At 38.2% G+C, this 22,180-nt stretch overlaps 1 protein-coding gene across 25 annotated transcripts in view; it reads left to right on the forward strand.

Moving 5' to 3' along the window:
- Window positions 1-6: 6 nt before the first annotated feature.
- The window catches only part of cacna1aa (calcium channel, voltage-dependent, P/Q type, alpha 1A subunit, a), an 84,242-nt gene continuing 62,068 nt past the window's right edge, over window positions 7-22,180 (forward strand). For all 25 annotated transcript variants that reach the window (XM_008415803.2, XM_008415805.2, XM_008415824.2 and 22 more), the window contains exons 1-3: window positions 7-807; window positions 18,854-18,959; window positions 19,170-19,309. In XM_008415803.2, coding sequence (XP_008414025.1) covers window positions 485-807; window positions 18,854-18,959; window positions 19,170-19,309 — 569 coding nt within the window. In that variant the 5' untranslated portion in view covers window positions 7-484. The remainder of the gene's footprint in view (window positions 808-18,853; window positions 18,960-19,169; window positions 19,310-22,180) is intronic.

The raw sequence follows: 22,180 nt of genomic DNA on the forward strand, positions 1-22,180 counted from the left end.
GTGAAGAAATGAAGCGTCCAGAAAGGTGCGGGAACATCTGGTGCGCTCTGATCCAAGCATGAACCATACAGGAGAACATGAAACATTCATGTTTAACTCGATAGTCTCCTCATGAGCCCATGTTTGGAGGCAAATCCTACTTTTTATGGACATAAAATCGGACTAAGACTGAGACGCCCAACAGCACTACCCTACAGTGCAACCAGTCAGCCAACCGACCACACATTTAATTTCCTCACACCCACAGTTGGCCGTTGGCAGAGGCACACAGAGGAAGGAGACGCCGTAGGCTTACATGGGCGTCCTCGTCTGCTGAAGCCGGGAGGTGCAGGTGTTGATCGGCAAGCTCGCAAGGCAACCCCCGTTGTGCATATGAGACGTTCGGATCCAGAGGAGATGTAATGTGGTGTGGCCACACAGCTGTGCATTGGTCTCCTTTTCCGCTGTTTCGTGAAGATTGGCATCCAAGATCGGTGTCCGCTGAATGGCGCGGTTCGGAGACGAGATGCCGGGCAGGTACGGCGGGGGGCCCGGTGGTGGAGGGGGCCCCGGGGGCCGCGGCGGCAGCAGGCAAGGCGGGCCACACGGACATGGCCACGGCCATGGGCACGGCCACGGTCACGGACCACCAGGAGGACCCGGGGCCCAGAGAATGTACAAGCAGTCTATGGCGCAGAGAGCCCGCACAATGGCCCTCTATAACCCCATCCCGGTACGCCAGAACTGCTTCACTGTCAATCGCTCGCTGTTCATTTTCAGCGAGGATAACTTCGTGAGAAAATACGCCAAAAAGATCACCGAATGGCCATATCCTTTTTTAGGCGTTGTGCAGTGAGTAAACATTCATGATACAGGTCTTGCCAGTAGGTAAGTTTTCAAATATAGTAAGCTAGTAAGTAAGCTCTACTATATATGTATATATATATGTTATATGATATATAAGTGTAACAAGCCGGACTATCTATGTGAGGTGGCCGAAGAAATGCTGACTATGCAATTTTCAGATAATCAAGTGTGTGTGTGTGTGTGTGGGGGGGGGGGGGGGGGGTTGATCCCCATCAATCACTTATTCCTTTTAATTTCATGTCAAAGTATTGCAGGATTTGCTTGATATACCTGTCTGTGAGAGGTGTGTGTAGTGTGAGCGTGTGATAAGGGTGGGAGGTTTTGGGGGGTGTCTAGGGGGCGCCGCTGGTTGCTGATGTCAGCATGTGCAGCAGGCCCCATGCCTAGTACAGAGAAAGTGGCGAGAGGAAGTGGAGTTGGGGGGCGGGGGGGAGGAGGCGAGGGGGAGACCAAAAAAAGCACAATATTGGTGTGAATGTGTGTTTGGGTGAGTGTGTCCTTGCTGTACACACACTCCTATCAGCGTGATGCAGGTGTCTTTATAGATAGGATGTGCAGGAGACAGAGCAGGTAGCAGTCTGTATGGTGTATTAACCCGAGCATTAAATCGTGACTGGAGTTTTTATCCCCCCCCCACACACACACACATTTTGAGGCTTTCTGCTCTTAATCGGCCAAGATGCAGGCATCACTGAAGTAATGTCATCATTTCCAAACTGCCTGCATGACTCTGTTTTGCAAGTGGCGGGGAATTCTTTCCATCAACCTCCTACATTTGAGTTACCATACACAATTCATGCTAAAGGCAGCAAGTAAAGTGAAGGTTTTCATGTCGATATTATCAGTGTGCACCTTTTGCATTTTTTCCCCCCATATTGGTTAATGGCAAGAAGGGAAATTGTAGTAATGACTGTGCTGACGCCTGAGCCATGACATAACTGCACACAKTAATTGGTCTCTTCTGGCAAAATGCAGAACATAAAGAGCCTTCGAACCAACATTAAGTGACAGACGTGTTGGTGGAAAAAGAAGTTAATCAAAGAGCTCCAGCATAAAATGGTCATTGTACAGTTCACTTGGACAGATGAAACATAGTCTCTGTTGAATTCATTCAGTGTATGATGCTCTATCTTCAAACGGTTTAATCTAACAAAACATTTTGAACTCTGTCACCAGAGTTTTGAAATCTTTTATCAGTATTAACTTTGTTGTACCTRTAGGATACAAAAGTAGATGAGTTTGTATTCACTTTAAAGAATAACCTCTCTTGATTTTCAAGCTGCGAAATGTCAGGTACTGCATTTCTTTACTGTAATTTTGATTTTCTTTATAATTATATTTATTTTATGGGGTAAATTTTGGGGAGATAAGTATGGCTTCTTATTCTTTTTTCCTCCGGTACTTTCAGTGATTGTATTGTGTTCTTAATATTCAATACACAATAGTGGCTTCACAAAAATGAGACTGTAGCTGCAGAACTCTGTTTTCCCCTTTAACGTGTTTCGAAGAATATCTCACTTAAGGTTCAATTGGTCTCCAGGGGCTTTTGTGCTTGTGAAGTTGTTTTGATAGCATAAAAAGCATTTAAATGTARAGTTAAGTTTTCATGGTGAAATTTGAAGAGCAATTTAGATTTTACTATCACAAGCCATTTTAGACCTTTGGCAATGCGCCTTGGTCAATACCATAAAGACAAGTTTTATTGCAGCTTCAAAGAATCTTTACAGTAGACTTCACATTATGTTAAATCAGCCAATTATCCAGTAAGATAAGGACGAATGTAACCCGATAAGTTTTCTATACCGCAAGATTTGCAAGTGCTTGATTGGATGATGTTATAACACCCCCCCTCCCCCCCATCACACAAGACAACGGCACTGGGTGTAACACAAAAACAGTAATCACTAAGCAGTTGATGTCAGAAGCAAAAAATTATTTTACAATTTATGAAAAAATCTCAATCTCAAGAGAAGAAAGACTCAAGGAAGCTTTAAGCTTCAGGGTCTCCAAGGCCCAAACAACAAACAAAACACCCCCTTATAACTAAAAAAATAATAAAACAACCACTTTCTCGATGAGAACTGAAAAAAGGTACAAAAGCTGAACTCCCTGGCTAACCACAAACCAGGAGAAAAACATTTTACAACAAAAACGTCAGAGAACCCCTACCAGCTTCCACTGTGAATGTAAACACACTGTTTTAGTGAGACACTTAATTCCTCACAATATTGTTCACAGCAAGATCACTTAAGTCCCCACTGACAACAGTCAGCAGACAGACAAGATCACTGCAGATCAAGGCCCAGAGGGGGGAAAAAAAGGGTCTGACATCTTTGGCATGGAGCTGTTTATGGAGTGGCTGACAAGCTCCAACACATTWCACCTGTGGTAGCCAGAAAGAAACACAAAGAGAGAGAGCTGAGGAAGAGAGCCCCTAGAGGTCAGTGACTATAACAAATGACAACAATTTCTAAGCTAATTCAAGCAAAAATGAATTGGGAAGTACAGTATGGTCACATGGTCACTATTCATGTTTTAGAGCTGTCAATTGACAACATTACAGAGAAAATGTAAACTCTCAATACAGCATTTATCAAGATTTTCTCATTAAAATGTCTCTTTCCCATTGCATGATGCGACAATACCGTGCAGAAAAGGTAAATTGTAATATTTCTCTCTAACTGGGTTAAGATTAGGACTGTGAGAATTTAAATTAAATTTTTTTAATGTGGCAATAAAATCTTTTCTTCCTCGTTTGCCCCCATCATACCATTTTTCAGACCATTTATTTATTTATTATTTGGTAAAAAGTCTACCCAAGTACTGAGGAACTGATCAAATGTCTATGATTTAATATTTAAAAATTACATAGCCAGATGGGCCAAAATATAAAGTTAAGTGGAAATTTTGGTATTATAAGGACCAAAATGACAATATATCATATAAATAACAAAATACAACTTTCCAAATCAGTTTATTTCAATATAAAGCTTATAAAACATTAACTGCAGGTGTGTGTGTGTGTGTGTGTCTTTGTCTGAATTGTTGATTGAAACAGGTTTGCTTTTCATTTAGTGGGTAGAGAATCCAAATATTTTACTCAAGTAAGAATAGTGATACTTTACAATAAAATTACTCAAGTAAAAATAAGAAGTACAGCGTTCTAAAAGTAAATTTTACTCAAGTAAATGTAATTGAGTGAATGTCACTAGTTACTACCCAACTCTGCTGGCAACGACCAATTCTGAGCAACTCTGTCACAAAATACACTGACGCTACAAAGGTGAATATTTCATTATTTAATAACAAAATTCAGAATTCAGATGCATTACTCTGCAATTTTAAGATGTTAAAATAAGCAATGACATATTACTTTGGAGTCTAAAACATGATATTTTGTCTCTTGCATCTTGTAAAAAACATTTGAAAATGGCAATTTGTGTAGTGTGTAGGTAATTTAACAATATTTTGCATTAAAATGGCTTAACTTAAATCTGTTCATTTTAAATATTCATTGTTTCTAGTTGACATTTTTGCAATAGAAACAAAATGATGCACGTGACAGACATTTTCTTAATTCTTACTTGCTTTTTTCATTGCATCACACTAATGTTCCTGAATAGTCACCAAACATAATCGGAGTCAAATATGTTGTTGACCGCTGTATTGATACACAAATCTACTGTACAATCAAATCCTCATCTGCTCAAAAATCATGCCACACTATAAAGATTGGAAGTTCAAACCAAATAGTCTGAAGTGTAACATAAAATATTGGATATTTTGCTCACTGGTGCTAAGGGGGRAAAAAAAGCTTTTTTTCTCTCACTCACTGTAAATAATTATTAAGTTTCCCAAAAGTTAAAATTTGGGATTCAGTTACACCTGGTGTCCTGTGCACATATGCATGCGGTCACACTGCATTCTGACCATATGGCGTCTGCGTCATCCGCATGCTCTTAAGTGCTTTTTCCTCCTGATGCTGTAAATGGAGAGGAAGTCAATATATGTTCTATCTATAGCAACAACGAGCTCCGCTTGAAATGCAGTACTGAGCAAAATGTCGTGAACCAACCTCACATCTTCAGATTACTGTCTTAATACTTCAAATTGTCTTTGCAAGTGATCTTAAGTAATATGTTACAGGCTTTCGAAGGTCTTTCAGAGGTTTTCTTTAGACTACAGATCCATTCAATAAATTTGAATATTACTGAAAAAGTCCATTTATTTCAGGAACCTTATCACTAAGTGAAGCAGACTTGAGACTAGGTCATAAGTTCAATTGAATTGTTTGGATTTCATACGAGTCAAATTCCAGACCTCATCCGACTCACAACCTGTAGCAAGAMTTGAAAATAAGAGTTCACAGATGCACTTAATCAAAGTTCAAAAGAGAGAGGACAATGATTCAGGCCCCAGATGTGGAAAGCAGCTGGTAGAGACAACCTGAAATACGTGTAGCTGTGACTGCAAAGAAAGACAGTTCTGCACAGTATTGATTCAGAAATCTGACAAAAGAGTTACACACATAATACATGGAGGATTGTTTGTCTCAGTGTAGCAGAATGTAATGAAGCTCAAGAAGTATTAATGCTCTGCCGTTGTCACAKAMATAGAGCATATGACAGTAGGTCTATATATTAATATGGAAAACTCAGGAGATGTTGTGCTATGTTATGAAATTTCATCGAAAGCAAAGTAAAGCAAGGACTATCCTACCAAACAAATTCATGCAAATATGAAAATGACATGTTTGCCCATCAATTAAAATTTTTATGACAATGGCATAATGTCAGGATTTTAGATTTGATGCTCTGCCATTAGATTTCTTCTGTGTTTTTCTTTATTCTTTCATTCCCTTAAAATTCCCTCAGGAGCCTCTGTACGTTTGACTCTTGGAGTGTTTTTTTTTTTTTTTTATCAGTAAACCCACTCACCTATTCTCCTTTCACAGCATTCACATTGTTTAGTTTTTTTCTTCCTYACTTCTTGTCAGATCCAACTCTTACCATACCTGTTTTTGCATGGATGATTGTTGCAACTTACTGTTTCTTGTGTGTGCGTGTTTCTTTTTTTAGCCTGTTTTCCTTCCTCCAGGCAGCGTTTTGGTTACTTGCATAAAAAATTATGAAAGGCGTGTTGCTTATCTGCCTACTAGCTTTTAATTTGTATGGACATTCTCATTAGGCCAACAACGTAATATAAAACAAACATACATATTGTTAATGAGCAATCTCTGTTTTCMAGTCTCTCTTTAGTAATATGAACAACTGGACAATGCTTACTACAGAGCATAGTTAGGCTTATAATTCTCGGTCTGTCATTAGGAATACATATTCTATTTTTATAAATGGACAAGCAATTATGCAGTCTAAACTCATAACYAACTCTGCCCAATGTTAGAAGAAGGTAATATTCTGAAATATTGGCATTGCCCTTTTATCAGCCRCAGACATTGTGTCAGTCATAATTTAATTAAAGTCACCAGGACAAGCCGAGCGACAAAAGGGGAAAGAGAGATGCACAAATGAGTCAAGAAGCAGGAAAGGAGAAAGGGACCAGTGTAGTTTTAGGTGGTGATCTACATTCGCTGCAGGATCTAAATTATTCATTTGCTGTTCTCCAACTTGCTTTTGTCAGCTGATAATGTAGGATACTTGACTTCTGTTTGTAGAAGTTGTCTTGTATTCATCTGTGTTCTTTCATGCAGTCTTTTCTTGTCTTTTTTCCCCTGCTTGTTTTTCGCCGGACGGCTCAAATGGTGTTTTCTGTTTCTCGTCAGTCTAAATACGTCCAAGTGCTGTTGCTTGTCTTTGGACCGGCTTGGAAAGTAACAAGTGTGGCTTGAAACAAGTCCTGTTGACATAGAAAAAAAAAAAAGGTGGAATCTCCACCTTCTCATTCCAATTCTTTAACCTTTTTTCAGTGTAAATAAATGTTTGAGAGCAGGCCTTTCACAGGATTCTGGTGTTCAGACAAGAGCTGAAGAAAAATGTAATAACGTGTAACAGCTCTTAAGTAAAATTTWAAAAAATCAGCAATTATTACTACGRCAGATGGAATAACAAAACATTGATTAAATTAAAATTGCTTTATCTATGTTATTTACTTGGTAACTTTATTTTTATATTAAGCCATAAGGTCAATAAAATACCCCAAATATCACGTTATGAAGGCACTCATGGAATAAGACCTTAATTTTTGGAAACATGTCCTGTTTGATTAAACTGAAGTTGAAGTGTTTGGCCATTTTGGCAACAATTATTCACGACTGTTTGCAGCTTTAAAATCTGAATTTTTCCAAACCTTGGTAAGTGGTCCATGCCTAGTTGTTTGTTATATTTTAATTTATTTTTGTGGCAGAAATTCAATAGTGACTTGAGAGGAAAAAGGGCAGAGAGAGAAGGGGGAAGAAATGCAGTAAATGGACCAGACCTGGGAATTGAACCGGTGACCACTCCGTTGAGAACTTTAGCCTTGTCTTGTGGTGCGCTTGCCCTACCGCTGAGCCATGTGGTGGCCCCTCACTGCTTTTAAATAATTAAAACAATTTAAATTACATTTCAGCTTAGTTTTCATGCCTTACTATGATCCCATCATAAGTGAACAGTGACACAAGTGTGCAAAAGTCTAATGTACTGTAGGCTTAAGTTAGAGAATACTTATACATGTTAAAGTTACACTATACAGTTTTATTTTATTTTATTGTTTTATAATGTTTGTAATCAACAAATCGGACTAAAGCAGAATAGAAACCGTCAAAGCAACTGGTTAATAGTGTTAGGGTTTCAAATAACAGMCAGCAAACATGAATGCAACCTTAATATGTGGCTCATATTTAAGCAGTGATATGCTGAGATATGATCATTGAGACAGTATTTATTGGTAGTCTGGGTCATGTATGGGCACATAGTTCTGCCAGTACCAACCCCAACCAGGTTCCGGCTACACAAAAGAACAGGTAACTAAATTGACATTCATCCTTCTGATGAAAAACACCAAAACCTTTTGGCACAGTCCCCAGACTGCATTGGCTAGCAGCAGCTATTTTTAGCCGTCTGTTTTGCATGAGGCTCTTGGGCAAATGTTGTAAAGTAAAAGTTTGGCATTTGAATGAGTCAGTCTCACATGAAGGTGAAGGATTTTAATTGGATGCAACAAGGTGACTACTGCCTTTGGAAACTTTGGTCCATAAAGCAAAGGGGCTATTTCAGAACAGAAACAGAAAAGCACAGTTTGGATGACAAACATTATTGAGAGGGCAGAAAATTAGCATTGACCATTTGTGTGTAAATTAAACTAAGTTGTGAAAGTTGTACTTAAGATGTTATTTTATTATTATTACTTACTTGARAGGACATTCTGGGATGTTTAACCTGCATTGCATTACCACAAATTAAATCCTAACCTTTAATGGAATATGTGTTTGTKTGATTCCAAAATGTCCATTAGCTCAGACTAACGTAATGATATACAATCAAACTGTAATGGCTAACTTTAGGAAACTTCCACCCTTTTGTTTGCCTTTCTTTTTCTCTCTTTTGCTGACATTCTTTTTGATGGATATGAAGTGAGGTTTTGTCATTTCTCATGTTTCACAGCCACAGCTTTTTCCTCCCCCCTTTCACTCAAATATGAATTATCATTCTCTTCCAGCTCTCCATGATGACATTTCTGTTACTATATAGAATTGAGTCTATTTGACTTCTATGATGTTAATTTAAAACATTAGTCTCGATGTTTTTGGAGGAATATTCTGCAGAACATTCTGACGGTTGCAAGTGTAGTTTAGCATTTTTTAATTGGTTTTCAGAAAAGTTGCTAGGTGCATGAGTCTGTTGGCACACGTGCAACACTTCTTGTTCTGTCTGTGTGTCCTTTGGGCACAATCTGCCTACCTTGTAACTTYGGCTGTCTGGTAATAAATGTGTGAGTTGATCCATATCCTTAGCCCCTAGGCACACTCTCAGTTGCACACAAAAAACAATAAATTCTAATCTTTCAGAATACTCATTTCTTTGTTACATAATATTTGTAAAAGCTTTCATCCTCAGTGTCTTAAAACATGTTTAGAAAATTATTAGATTATGGGGGTTTAAGCAAAACCTCATTCCCACTACATGCTGGTACCTCTGGAACATTTCCACATTTTATTGCATTACAACCACAAGTCAACACAAAGTACCTCATAATTGCAAAGTGAAAGCAAAACAATACATTGTTTTCAAACTATTTAAAAAAAGAAAAAAAAGAAAAGCGCATTTGTATTCAGCGTAGAATATCCAAGAGCTTTTTTTCCACAATATGTCTCAACCAGGTGTGGAGATGTAGAGACTAAAATCTGAAGCTCTGTTAAATTAGATGGAGAGACGCCGTAGAAGTTAATGTTCAAGTCTTCACACAGATTATCAGTAGAATACCAGACTGTACTTTAACTAGTTCACTCCAACCCCCAAATTTGCTATTACCTAAATCACACAATGGTTTCGCTGGTTGCATGTTAAGGCTCTGAAAAATTTCTACCTCACTTTGTCTGCTGAAAATTGTAGCTGTTTTTTCCTAGTAATAGTTTGTATTTTGCCCCATCCACCTTCCCAACCAGCATCCCTGTTTCTAATAAACAAAAGCTTCCCCACTGCATATTACACAGACGATGGTGTGCTCAGGGTTATGTGTGTCTTACCACACGTGATACTTTGCGTAACTGTAAAAGCTTTATGTTGGTGTTATGGGAAACAGCCATGTTCTTCCACATATCCACTGAGTCCCCTGCATGTGTTGAAGCAAACTGAAAAGAGGACGTCTCTCTGCTTTTATTTCAGCAACCGGTGTCTTCGTGCCACTCTTCCACAATACTTGTCTCATCAACGGATCCTCCCACTTGAGGGGCGGCTCGCTACAGCTTCTCCACAGCTACTGTGGGCCTCTTGGCAGCGTCTCGTGCGTCTCTGCTTGCCCCGGTCTATCTGTTTTGGTGCATGGCCAAGTCTTGTTGAGGTTGCAGAAAGAACATGTTGTTTCCATTTCCTCAATGTTGGACTGGGCACTGCTGCTTGAGATTGTTTGAAGCTTGGGATATTGTTTTATTACCTGCCCTCCCTGCTGGGTGTGTACCTTGGTCATCACGATGCTGTTTATTTACTCAGAAGCCTTTAAGGTCTTCTCAGGTCTGCTGAAATAAAATGACACTCAACTGGACACTATGGGTTGCTTTCTTAAAATCTCATTTAGTTTAATTTCAGCGGTTTTTAAATATCAGATTGCTATTCTGCTTATCAGGATGGCTGCAGTTGGTGACAGTAAACGCTCCTCATGGTATTTACTGTAAACTTTACGTGCGTGGTTTAGCACGTTCATCCAGTATGTTTTTCATCGTGGCTTTGATACCATGCGCATGATCCGCACCACCTGGCCGTTCATGTGAACAAATTTGACCGCAGCAAACGTACAAACATGACCAGCTGTGTCACCGGTCATGGCTGCTCAAGCTGAAAACCGTCGCAAATCTAGTCATGGTCTTAGCAGTTGCTGCATGCGAATCTAAAATGCGATGATTACAGTGTGAGCCTTTCTCCTTTCTAGAATCATTGTGGATGAGTGTTAGCATTAGATATAATATGTAAAAAAAAATCAGTAAGGAAAATATTAAATTGGACTTAAAATTAGCTATGCATCGTGATAGCAATCTGGGTGTCAGTTGCTGTCCACTGCGGTCAGATCTCATGTGTGCAGATGTTTTACACAACATTTAGTTTATTTGATCCACTTGATTTGATCAGTCTCTGCATCACTGCATCATTTCAGGCATATATTTGAAACGCTGCACTGAGAGGAAATACCAGATGCAGTCAGCGAAATTAGAAACTTTTACCTGTAGAGAGCACAGTAAAGACTCTTTGTTCTTCTAGTCATTCATTTTCATTTTAAACTAAACACTTTAATGTAAATGTTTCCTTTTTTTCCAAGTCCATATCTTCCTTTCATGATTCTTCTCTATTTTCTCTGAGCTCTGTGCTCTAACTCTGCTGAATTATTCAGTTCCAGTCGAGTTCGGACCAATGTGTGTGTGTCTGCAAATGTGTATCTTTGCGCGCGTGTGTGAGAGAGAGAGAGGGGCGCAGTGACGCTCAAGAGATCTATTTTTGGGATTTGGATACGTGGAGAGGGAGAAAATAGAGGGAGAGCGTCTGTGATGGATTGATTTTTTTTTTCTTTTATTTATGCTCATGTTTTTTTTTGTTTTTTTTTCCCCCTCTTGGTCACGTGTTGCAGCTGTTAGTAGACATACCCTGTTGGAGGCCTCCACTCTACCTGCAGGGCGTGCTGGCATGCTCTCAAACTCAACTCTGCTCACTCAACATACAAATACACGTCAGCAGTGAAAAGAAAGGGAGTAAGCGGCGTTTAAATAAGCCTGTACTGTCAAGTATATATGAGCACAGTTCACATTAACACAGCGCCTACGTTCCCTGAACATACAGCTTATGTGAAAAAATGTCACGTGCTGCCCGGGCACACACATACACACACAYACGCACACACCCACACACACACACGCACAAACTCCCTCCTGCACACGCCACTGTCAGCATCTTGTAGAAAGTGACAGCTCGGCTATATGTGGGTGATGAGGGAGGGCTGGTGGCAGGGCGAGRGAGAGACAATAGCCTTTGTGTAGGAAGTAGAGAGAGCCACCATGATAGTTTATGAGCTACCATTTTGAAATCATGATTTTGTCAGCATATGGGCTTTTTAAAGGGCAAAAGTGACTGTTCAGTCTATAAGTTTGAAAGCTTATTGGACCAAATTAGCCCTGCTTGTGGCCTTGCAGAAAGTATTTATATACTTTTTTTTTACATTTTCTCTCGTTGTTATATGTGATATGCAAATGCAAGATAGTGTATAATTGGATTGCGTGAAGGAAAAGTCTACTTGCTATATATATATATATATATATATAAATATATAAATAAACCTCAGTTACTTAATACCTTATAGAACAGATTTAAAACTGTAGTTTTCATGTTTGGCTTTAAGCAAGACCCAAATGCAGGACACTTGCAGTGCAGAACAATATATATTTTTGAGAAAACCTAAACAGAGGAAACATCCAACATGCTACAAAGGCAATCAGGGAGAACAACAAAGGATTAACAGGGAGATAATAAGGGTAACAGTAGCAGGTGATTTCATGGAAGGAGTCAGTGGAAAACAACGAAGAAACGGAGCTATATATACACACAGAGGAAGGGCTGGAGCGTGACATAGGAACCAGAGGGACTAATCAGGAAGCAATAGTGTGCAGCTGAGAGAGAAGGCAGGCAGAGGGAAGTGAGGAGATGAACAACAGCTGTGTAGGGAGTCAGGCAGAGGGGAGGAGGAAGCTAGAAAAGGGAGGAAGGATATGGAGAGATATAAAAGGCCTGAGAGTAACTCAAATGATGAATGGAAAGAGAACACTAATCGAGGGAAACATGTCCAAAGCACAAACGATAAGAAGTAAATTGAAGTATTGAAGTAAATATTGTAGAAATGATGAAAACCAAAKTTGTAACACCATACAACTTATTTTGAGTTATGTCTCTACCAATTTAGAGAGTGACATTATTCTAAGCCTTTCYAGTGAAGCTCTAACTGTATGTTTAGGGTCTTTGTCCTCCAAGAAAGTGAAATCTTTTGCTGCCTCAAACAACTGACCATCCACCCGTCAATACTTATCAGYTTCTCTGTGTCTGATGAAAAAACGTCTTCCCCTCAGCTTGATTCTGCCACTTGCACATTTCTAGGTTGGGATTGTATGTTTGTGTGTATTGTTGGTTTTCTTCTACCCAAAGCCTCTTGTGTGAAGCCCAGCCCAAACAGGTCAAATTTTGGTTGGTTCTATTATTCCACACATTTAATGTGTCCCTATTAAGGCTTTTGACAATCTGCAAACAAGACCTTTTCATCATGTCCTTTCAACAATGGCTGTGTTCTTTATAGCCAAGAAATACCAGATTTGTAGAGTGTGTGGCTAATAGTAGTCCTGTCATTTGATTTTCCCACCTGAACCATTGATATTTGCAGCTTCTCCAGAGTTATCATGGCCCTCTTGTTTGCTTATTTGGCTAATGCAATCTTTGCCTTAGTTTAGATTGACTGTCACATCTCGGTAGRTTTGCAGTTGTGCCAAACTATTTCCGTATCCATACATCGAACAGTGATTTTAAAAAATCGTGTATTCTTTGCATCTCTCTGGGTTGGTCTCCCACCAAATTCATCACTTTTACTTGCAGATAAAAATGTTTCATGAGGAAAGCACAGCCTTTTTTAAATATCTATTTCAACTAGATGTTTTWWWAAAAAAAAAAACAGCACCTAACAACCATGAATAGTGCTGCACTACAGGGTAATCGGAAATCTGAAACCAGGCTTTGAGTGAAGCCATGAAAATCTATTCAAATTTCGTCTTACAAGAGCAAAACGAAGCACTTCCACCACTTCGCTTCTTATCTCTGCAGCTTCAGATTATCAAAATAATTAGCTGGGTTTCAACCACACTGCTTAATCCCATTCATCTGATCAAATCTGAGCTTCTTAGGCAGAAGTGACAAGAACGTAGAGTAATTATTTGAGCTGCTCTGCCACTGCTCCATAATGTAACAGGGCACAGAGGAGGGAGTGGGAAGAACGGAGAGGAAAGGAATTAGAGATTTAAATTAARTMTCATAAATGAAAGAAGGGAGAGAGGCGTACATGTATAAGATCTGCATTTTTTCCTACCTTTGTGTCCTGAAAACATCATAAAACGTTTGAAGATGAGTATTTTTGTTTTYTAGGATTTTTCTAGTAACATTTTATTTTAAATTTTTTCATGCATCCTTTAACTTCAGGCAGTTTTGGTAAAAATGTTTTTCTTAATTTAGAATGTATGTGAAAACATTCTAGACTTGTTTAGTGACAATGTTCATGATATTTACAACACAATAACATTGATCAGTTTAAATCAAAGGCATCATTTTGATTCAAGTTACTTCATTTTTGATTCTGTAAACATGCCAGTTTATTCCTTATGTATATAACTATTACATATAATTGTATTTCTCTTTGCAACAAGGCATGTATGCTTGTAACAAAAAGATGGCAAAGCTACAAAATAGCCACCAGCATCCACCTTAAGAATCACTCAAGTAAAGCAAACCTCCCAAACAAAATAGCTTGAGATAAATTTCCATTTTTTCACCAAAAAGATTATTTCCAAATACATTATAGCTGAAGACTTGGCATTCAATAAACGATTGTCAGGGTCTTTGATGGATTTTTGACCTTTTTCTAAAATCAAATGGCTGTTAGATACTTTTAGTCTGCTTGGAAGTTTTTGATGCCTGAAATTTCTTTCTTTCTTTTTTTTTTTTTGTCTTTTATTTGTCGACTCTCCTAATGTTTTTAGGGCTAACCGCCCAAAACGGATGTCTTGGTCAGCCTTAAGAACTGGTGTCACTATTTATTTCAGAGGGCACTTTTGAAATGTTCAAAATTAGGTTTGGTGCTCAAGCATCTTTGTTTAAAATGCATTGCTAACTATCACAAACAAAGCCTGTAGTCAGATTTAATTCTCCACCGAGTGAAAAAAAAAGGATGTTGGAAATGAAGAGTGGAWTGAACTCAGATGGACACATTTTTAGTGGAGGTGAATTTGTGCGTTCTGTTCCCAGCAGACCGTTTTGAATTTTGATAWTTTTATTCTTTGAGTTTCTTCACCAGGCATTATGCAAATATGACAAAATCCAGTTAATAGATTTTGCTATGTTCATTTCAAGTGGATCACTATTTCATAAATAGTTATGTGAAATGAATACCTWTAAACCACTCTGCTTCTCCGAACCCCATATTTAGATTTGACTCCACCTTCAGTATATAAATTTACACAGTGTGTGTATGTGTGTGTGTATAACCTACTTATGGCAGAGCATACACACGGCTCGGCAGAAGAAAATACTGCAATCTTATCACACCCCTGTGTAATTCTCTTGCTTTATTCCTCATTCTGCTCCAGTGTGCTCTTCATCTCTTCCCTTCTTTCGCTCTCTTTTATTCCTCATCACTCATTCTTTTCAACCATGTCTGTGCCCACAGGACAATTTCTTTATCCTTCTCCTTTTTTTTGTCCTCCTTCTTCTTTTTCACTCTCTCTCATTTTTTACCATCCATATATTTTCCCTCTCCTCTTCCCGTTTTTTTGTTGTTGTTTTTTTTCCTTACTCCTCATACGGTTTGTGTTCTTGTGCATTTGCTGACGCGGCACCATTCCATTTTCCTTTCTCTGTCTCATTCGATATTAAACAGAGATGGCGAAATGATTGATGGGCGGGCTGGGTGAAAGAAAGTAGGGAGATGATGGAGAAATGCACAAATGCAAGAGCGAGCCAGGGGGGTGGGGTGGGGGGGTAAAAATGGAACAAAGAAATGAAGGAGACTGTAGAAAATAAGCAGAGGTGTGGCAGTAAGTGGTGGAGGTTTAGGAGGGTAGATGGTGGGAGAAATATATCAGAGGAAGGCACTGGCTGCAAAGAAGTGAACATTAGAGATTCCACGTAGAGTACTGAGGGACCAGGTTAATAAAAGCCATTAGAAGTGTGTCTTGATGTATGTCAGATGCTTTCATCTGCACGCTCTTTYCTTTGCAAGCGCATCGTTCTGCAACCGAACATCGTGCTCATTTTCACAACACAAATATATGCATGCATGGATTGAAAACGGTGATAATTCAAGGCAAATGTTATCTAAAACAAGAGAGAGACAGACAATATGGAATGGGTTTCGGAGAACATAGTGTTGTCATCTCTTTTGGGCTTGATTGTGTGCTGCTTTTTAAGAAGGGAGGAAAGATTCATTATTGAAGGTTTATAGCAAGCTATGAGTCATCGGTTCTTCTGAGTTTTGCATGCGTCTGTCTGCTAATGCATTACCACTTGTCTCAGTAAATATTTTAAACCTAAAAGTCTGAAATTCAAGAGTTTGTTCACCCCATGTGAGTAAAAGATTAAGCAATCAGAAATAAAGCAACAGCAACAAAAATATATTAAACATGCATTCATTTTTAAGGCCTCGTCAGTGTCTGTTGAAATATATWTTTTTTTAGCTTAGGCTTAGTTTATCCTTTAGAAATGAATCTGGTGAAAATACCATCAGCCAATGCAACAATGTTCTTCTTAAAATATGAATCCTTTTGCTTTTTTACCCCCCATGTTTTTTGCATTTTGTATTCAGCCTTAAGCCCCTTTAAACCAAATTGTATGAAATGCAATAAGTTAAAATGCTCTGCTGGATTTTAACATTAGAACATCTGTCCAAACAGGCTGCACATCATAGCACATCATATTTGCTGTCTAACTTTACCTAATTCTTCTGGTGCCAAACTATTAAAAAAATAACAGACCTTGAAAGTACAAAAAAGACTAAATCAGCAAAATAATCCTCATCTGACAAAAAAACCAATATGTTAAAGACGAAGATGTCATAGCTAAACAACATTTACAACAGCTATTTTTCTCACTAATAATAAGGGCGTGATCCAGTAATTTAATATACCATTTGAAATCATTTTGTTGTTGTTCTCTTTCACCTTCAAACAGAGTAATTMATTTTTRACAACAATTTTTCTCCTCCATCATGGATGAAAATAAAAGGGTGCCCTGAAATCAGGTAGAAAAGAGTAAGAAACAAAGATCAGTTGATCAGAAGAAACAGACCTTTTTGTTACAAAACTGTTTAAAAAGCCTTGGCAGCACTTTAATTATCAACATTGAACTACATTATCAAGTGAAAACTAAAGATTTTAGCTCATTGACTCCTTCTTCCTAAACAGACAGTCCACTAACRCACGGAACATGCACRATATAAAGTTTAAAAAATGAATGAATCAATCAAAAAAGGTTYGGACATGGTGTGTKGCTGCTAAACTGTTTTACACATCCAGATGTTGATTTGGTTCCTCTTGCTTTTTACTCCTTAACAGTCAGTCRCCAACTCCTGTTACTAAGGGAACAGCTTCTGCTAATGGACGCAAGAAAAATGGGGAAAAGATGAAGAGGGGGGAAATAGGAAGGGAGCATAAATGGGAGCCGTGATAATTAGGTTAGCTTAAAAATTTCAGATTTTTCTGTAAGTGAAACTTTGTATGATCACACCTGTTTTTTTCTTTTCAGTTCTCTTTTAATGAATCCCTTATTTGTCTCCATCGCAGTGGCATCCGTACAGAAATGCTGCGTGGGGAAGGCCCCATCTCTGCACGTGATGTACAAAAGTTTCCAAAGTCAGGGGGGACAAAATATTTTTTAAAGAATCTGAAATCAAAATAGAATGATTCATTCTGTAGCATATAATGAGATTTCCATTCCCTTCTCAACATAAAGTTATCCTTATCCTTAGAAGTGCTCTTTTTTTTTGTTGTCACAAATAAATTAAAGGTTTAAGTAATTTCAAAGTCTTTTTAATTATCCGCTTTAGGAGTAGAATGACCCCATTAAGGTTTAAACATATAGAACATGATAAAATATCTTTCTAATTCCTTGAAAACACATTGAAACAGTTCTTTAATGTAGCACCAAGTGCAAAATTAAAACATCGCCATCATTAGCTAGACACAGCGTAGTGCCATATTTTATTATAGTGCTTGAGTACAAAATGCAGCTGAGCAATAAAAACCTTAATTACTAAGGTGCACTGATTTACATCGACACTGTTTGTTTGACAGAAACAACCTGTGATGAAGACATTAAGATATGAACAATCTTTTAGATGCTGTAAGCCTGTATATGGAGCTGAATGGAATAAACCTCTCTTGTCCAGGCTCTCTACCACTTTGGTATAGCCTATGTCTGTGTTTGTTTTGTTTGTCTGCGTGGGAGACGTGTTACCAGAAAATACACTTAGCAGAGCATATTTAACTGACTCATAACGATGAGCTTGTGGGTGTATGTGTGTCCTTTTGTGTGTGTAAACAGGCAGCAGTGGCAAAAAGGCAAAAAGAGAGGCGAGACAGAGGTCCGTTCGAGCTTTGGACCCGCTGTCTCTTTGACTCACTTACAGTCCGGGGAATCAGATAGTTCTTCTTTCTTTTAAGCGTTGGACGTGAGAGTAGGGAATGAATCTTAATTGTTACTTCACGTACACGTGTCTWCGCATCGTTGCAGAAGTGCACTTTTTAGAAATCAGCAAAGTAATTGTGCTCTTATTTTCGATGCTCAAAAAGTCTCTTGTCCAGGCACAGGCTTGTGTGAGAGTGTCACGMCTTTAAAATATGTAAGCAAGAAATAATCACTGCTTTTTATTTAAATTAGRAGCCTAACGCTGCAAAAAAATAATGCAGCATATTGACTATTGCCACCATAGTAAAGTTATCTAAATCACTGATCAGCAGATTTTTAAGTTACTCAAGACTATCTGCTGAGATAGTCGACTACTTAGCAGACATGCTGCTGCACATACAGGTTGCCTATGTTGCCAAAATTACTTTGGTGTGAAACAATTTTGGCTAAAAAGTGGGACACTCGTGGATGTTTGACGTGTCGGACATCATATTTGAGACCCATCATGTCAATAGAAGGACTAGAAATGGTATAACTAAAAAGAGACAAAAAAAACCTTACAACTTTAATTAAGATGTTGATACATGTGAACCCAAGAAACTGCTACAAAAGTTGTAGTTGCTCCAAAACATTTTCTAAGAAGAAAACGTTGTTTTTCTATTTCTGTGTGAATGTAACCCATTTGTGTATTTTAAGCAAAATATGCTGTTTGTTGATCATTTTTTTTGTTTTTTTCTGGATTTCTTTCTTGCTCAGAGGAATTGAGAGGAGATGATCTTTGCCAATTATGTACCAACTTTATCAATTTGTGTAATGCAATGCATACTGTGCTATGGATAAAGTGYTGTTTTGAATAGTTGGAATTATGCCATGATTATGTGTGAAAACATTTTACACTGAAAAACTGAACCAATTATTCCTTAACTGACTCTCCCTACTCCATTTGAGTGGATGATTCTAGCTACCATCATTGCCAATTGCATTGTCCTAGCTCTTGAACAACATTTGCCTGATGGGGACAAGACACCGCTGTCTGAACGGCTGGTGAGTCAAACTTATATTASACTAAAACGTGTCCAAAGTTAACAATTTGATTGTTTTGTTCTACATTTTTATTGTCCTACTTAATTGTAGCTCAGAAMTTAGATGCATGTTTTTGTAAAAGCTCACTCAAAAAGCAAGCTCTAGTCTTCTGTGACAAAGCTCCTCATTGTCATTTTTATTCTCCTGCTGTCGTTTTGTCTTCTTCCRTAGGACGATACAGAGCCGTACTTTATAGGAATCTTCTGTTTTGAGTCCGGAATAAAGATCCTGGCGCTTGGTTTTGCCTTTCACAAGAACTCCTACTTGAGAAATGGATGGAATGTCATGGACTTTGTGGTGGTGCTAACAGGGTAGGTAACTTTAGACAAATAACATGCATGCACACTAAAATGTGTCCTTTAAATGCTGAGTCTCTTCATAAAAAAAAACCTCACAAAATTCAGAATCGTCTTTTCCTTTAGTGTCATTTTGGGCCGCTTTTTGTTAGTTTTAACGTCCCAGGATTCATTACATACACACACACACACACACACGCACACACACACACACACACACACACACGCACACACACCACACACATGTGTTTGAGTGTCCTTTACCAGCTCGTCTGCTTTAATGAATGGCCCCCATTCTGCGCAAGGTAGAAGTCAGATCACAGAGCTGAGCCGCAGGCAGCCAGTCGCCTGGGTGGCGAACAAATGTCACCTCGGTATACACTGAGACAAGAACGGGCTGAGAGGACAGATGGAGCAGACGCTGGTGAGGAGGCAAGATGGGAGGTTTAAGAAAAATGGACACATGTTGGTAGTCAAGTAGAAACATAGGAAACAGTTGGATGAAGAAAGAAACAGGAAAAATAAGTGTGTGAAGGACAAAAAAAAGCAAAGTTGAATGTGAACTCTGAGTACGTCTAGAGTAAGACGCAATAATTTTGTTGAAGGCAACAAAAGTGGATTAGAAATGGTGGYACAAAACCGGGTGGGGTCCCATTCAGAGCAGGTGACTTTATTTCTCAGGTGACTTTATTTCAGGAGTGAGCTGTTAAAACATTATAAAACTTAAATGTTTCAAATCAAAATTAGTTGCACAAGTTGTATTTTCTTTAATCCACAGCRGGCTAAGGTTGTTCATAAATTCTTCTACTGTTTATTCACACCAGTATAAATGTCTGATAGAAAGCTGCAGACAAAACCACATAATTATGTTGCCCTCACCAAGCTTCTGGGAGCATAACTAATTGTTTGAGTGCTCTTCTTGGCAGAATTAACAGTTCATTATATTAGTTGTTTTTCCAATATGGACCTAACGTTTAGGTGTAACCCACAAATTTTCAAGCCTGTGTTGAAGGCTATAAAAAGCAAAAAGCAGAGGTGACATTGTTAGTTGGGATATGCATACGTTTAACCTCTATGAATAATTTATATTGTATATGAACTAGAGAAAATAAAAAAAAACACAATTATTCCAAACTTTTGCACTTTAAAAAACATTGAAGTCACAGGTTACATTTTCAGTCCGCCCAGGGAGGAGGAACATCTTTAATGCACTGCTAAAAAAAAAAAAACAATTACAGCATATTTGTGCATATGAGGTGTGATATAAACTTCTGTTCTGAACAACATATAACAATTGTGGCATTTTTTGCAGACAAAGTGTCAGGAGAAACAGTGATTGCCATCTGTTGCTCACCTGTTTTCTCTCTCACACTTTGTCACAACCACACAAATACTGTACAGGCACAAATGTTCTCCCTCCCGTCTGGCRGTATGGTTGTAAGCTTTAACAAGAGCAACCATGACACCAAGCTCCTCTCAGTGTGGCACAACAGAGTCACTGTGAGAGAGGCGAGAAGACAAGTGTCAGCGAGACAGCAAGATGCAGCGAGGAAGATGAGGAGGGGGATGTAGTGAGCAGGAAGAGGAGAATTTCTGTGAATTTGAAGTTAACATGAACAATTACAACCCCAGGATATATTAGAAGAATTAATTGGAATTTGAAGATACTTCATTTCTTCATCGTGTTTAATCGTTCTCAAGTCAGTGAGATATTTTAGATTTTGCATTACAGTGATCCCAGAATGCTCTTTAAGCTCTTATTTCTCAAGTATAAACACCGAAAACAAACTGTGCTTGTTATGATTTTGTTAAGAACAAAAACTGTGATAAAATATAGTTCAAGTATTACAATAGTGACCAGCAGTGAAAATGATAACTGGCACTTCAGGTAGTATTTTTTTGTTAGTTCAGGTGTGAAAAAGGGAAATTGACAAAAAAATTAAGAGGACTAAAAATGAAGTGAAAAAGAGAGAGATAGTTAGTTACAAAGAAAATAGGCATAGTGGCGACATTCAAAAGGGAAATTAAAAAGATGCTCTATGAGTACATACAGCAATAATAGTATAACTATGTACAGTTATATAATTACGTATGTCAGTATAGGTCAGTACAGTTATATTTATTGTACTAATAATTATTAGCACAATTGAATGACAATAAACTCTGTCTATGTATATAATGCATCACCAATTTAAAGAACAAAAACGGATTTGGTGTGCGGTGGACCGATGTCTCTTCCTTTTTTATGACAAAGGTGAATGGTGTAAAGATTTACACACAATGCTGCAGCTATTGTGGGGATGTTTCTGTGATACATTACATATTGTCCACTCTCTCTCTCTCTCACACACACATATTCTTTGTTGTGCTTTCTTTGAATGGCGGTTCACAGCTCTTTGAAGATAAAAGACTACTTGGCCTTTCTTTCTACCTTTGGTTGGAAACCTTTGATAACATACTGACCAGTGTCCATGCACACACACGCACACATGCACACACACTTGGAACTACACATATTTCCATTTCAAACATTACTTTTCATTTCGTACTCACTATATTAGCTCTTTGAGTTGCTCTTTTTAAAACATTCAAACTCAAAAATGTAACTTACACTGGAATACAATGACGAGAAAAGTTACACTCTGTAGCCTTTTGGCATGCCATTTAATTTGTGTTTTGTGTTATTGATCGATCTGTTGTAAATTTGCAGAGTGGTTTGAGCCTGGGAATAGGCTAGTTGTTTCTAATTTCTAATATTGATTATTAGTCCAATTACTCTTGGTTTATAGCCGTTCCTACCATAAATAACTCCCTCTGCTGTACCTCTGCCTTCAGCGGCTGCAATATAGTTCCTCACAGAAATGAATACAAAAATCTTTGGGAAAT

The sequence above is a fragment of the Poecilia reticulata genome, linkage group LG8 (genome assembly GCF_000633615.1).
Source record: "Poecilia reticulata strain Guanapo linkage group LG8, Guppy_female_1.0+MT, whole genome shotgun sequence".
Taxonomy (NCBI): Eukaryota; Metazoa; Chordata; class Actinopteri; order Cyprinodontiformes; family Poeciliidae; genus Poecilia; species Poecilia reticulata.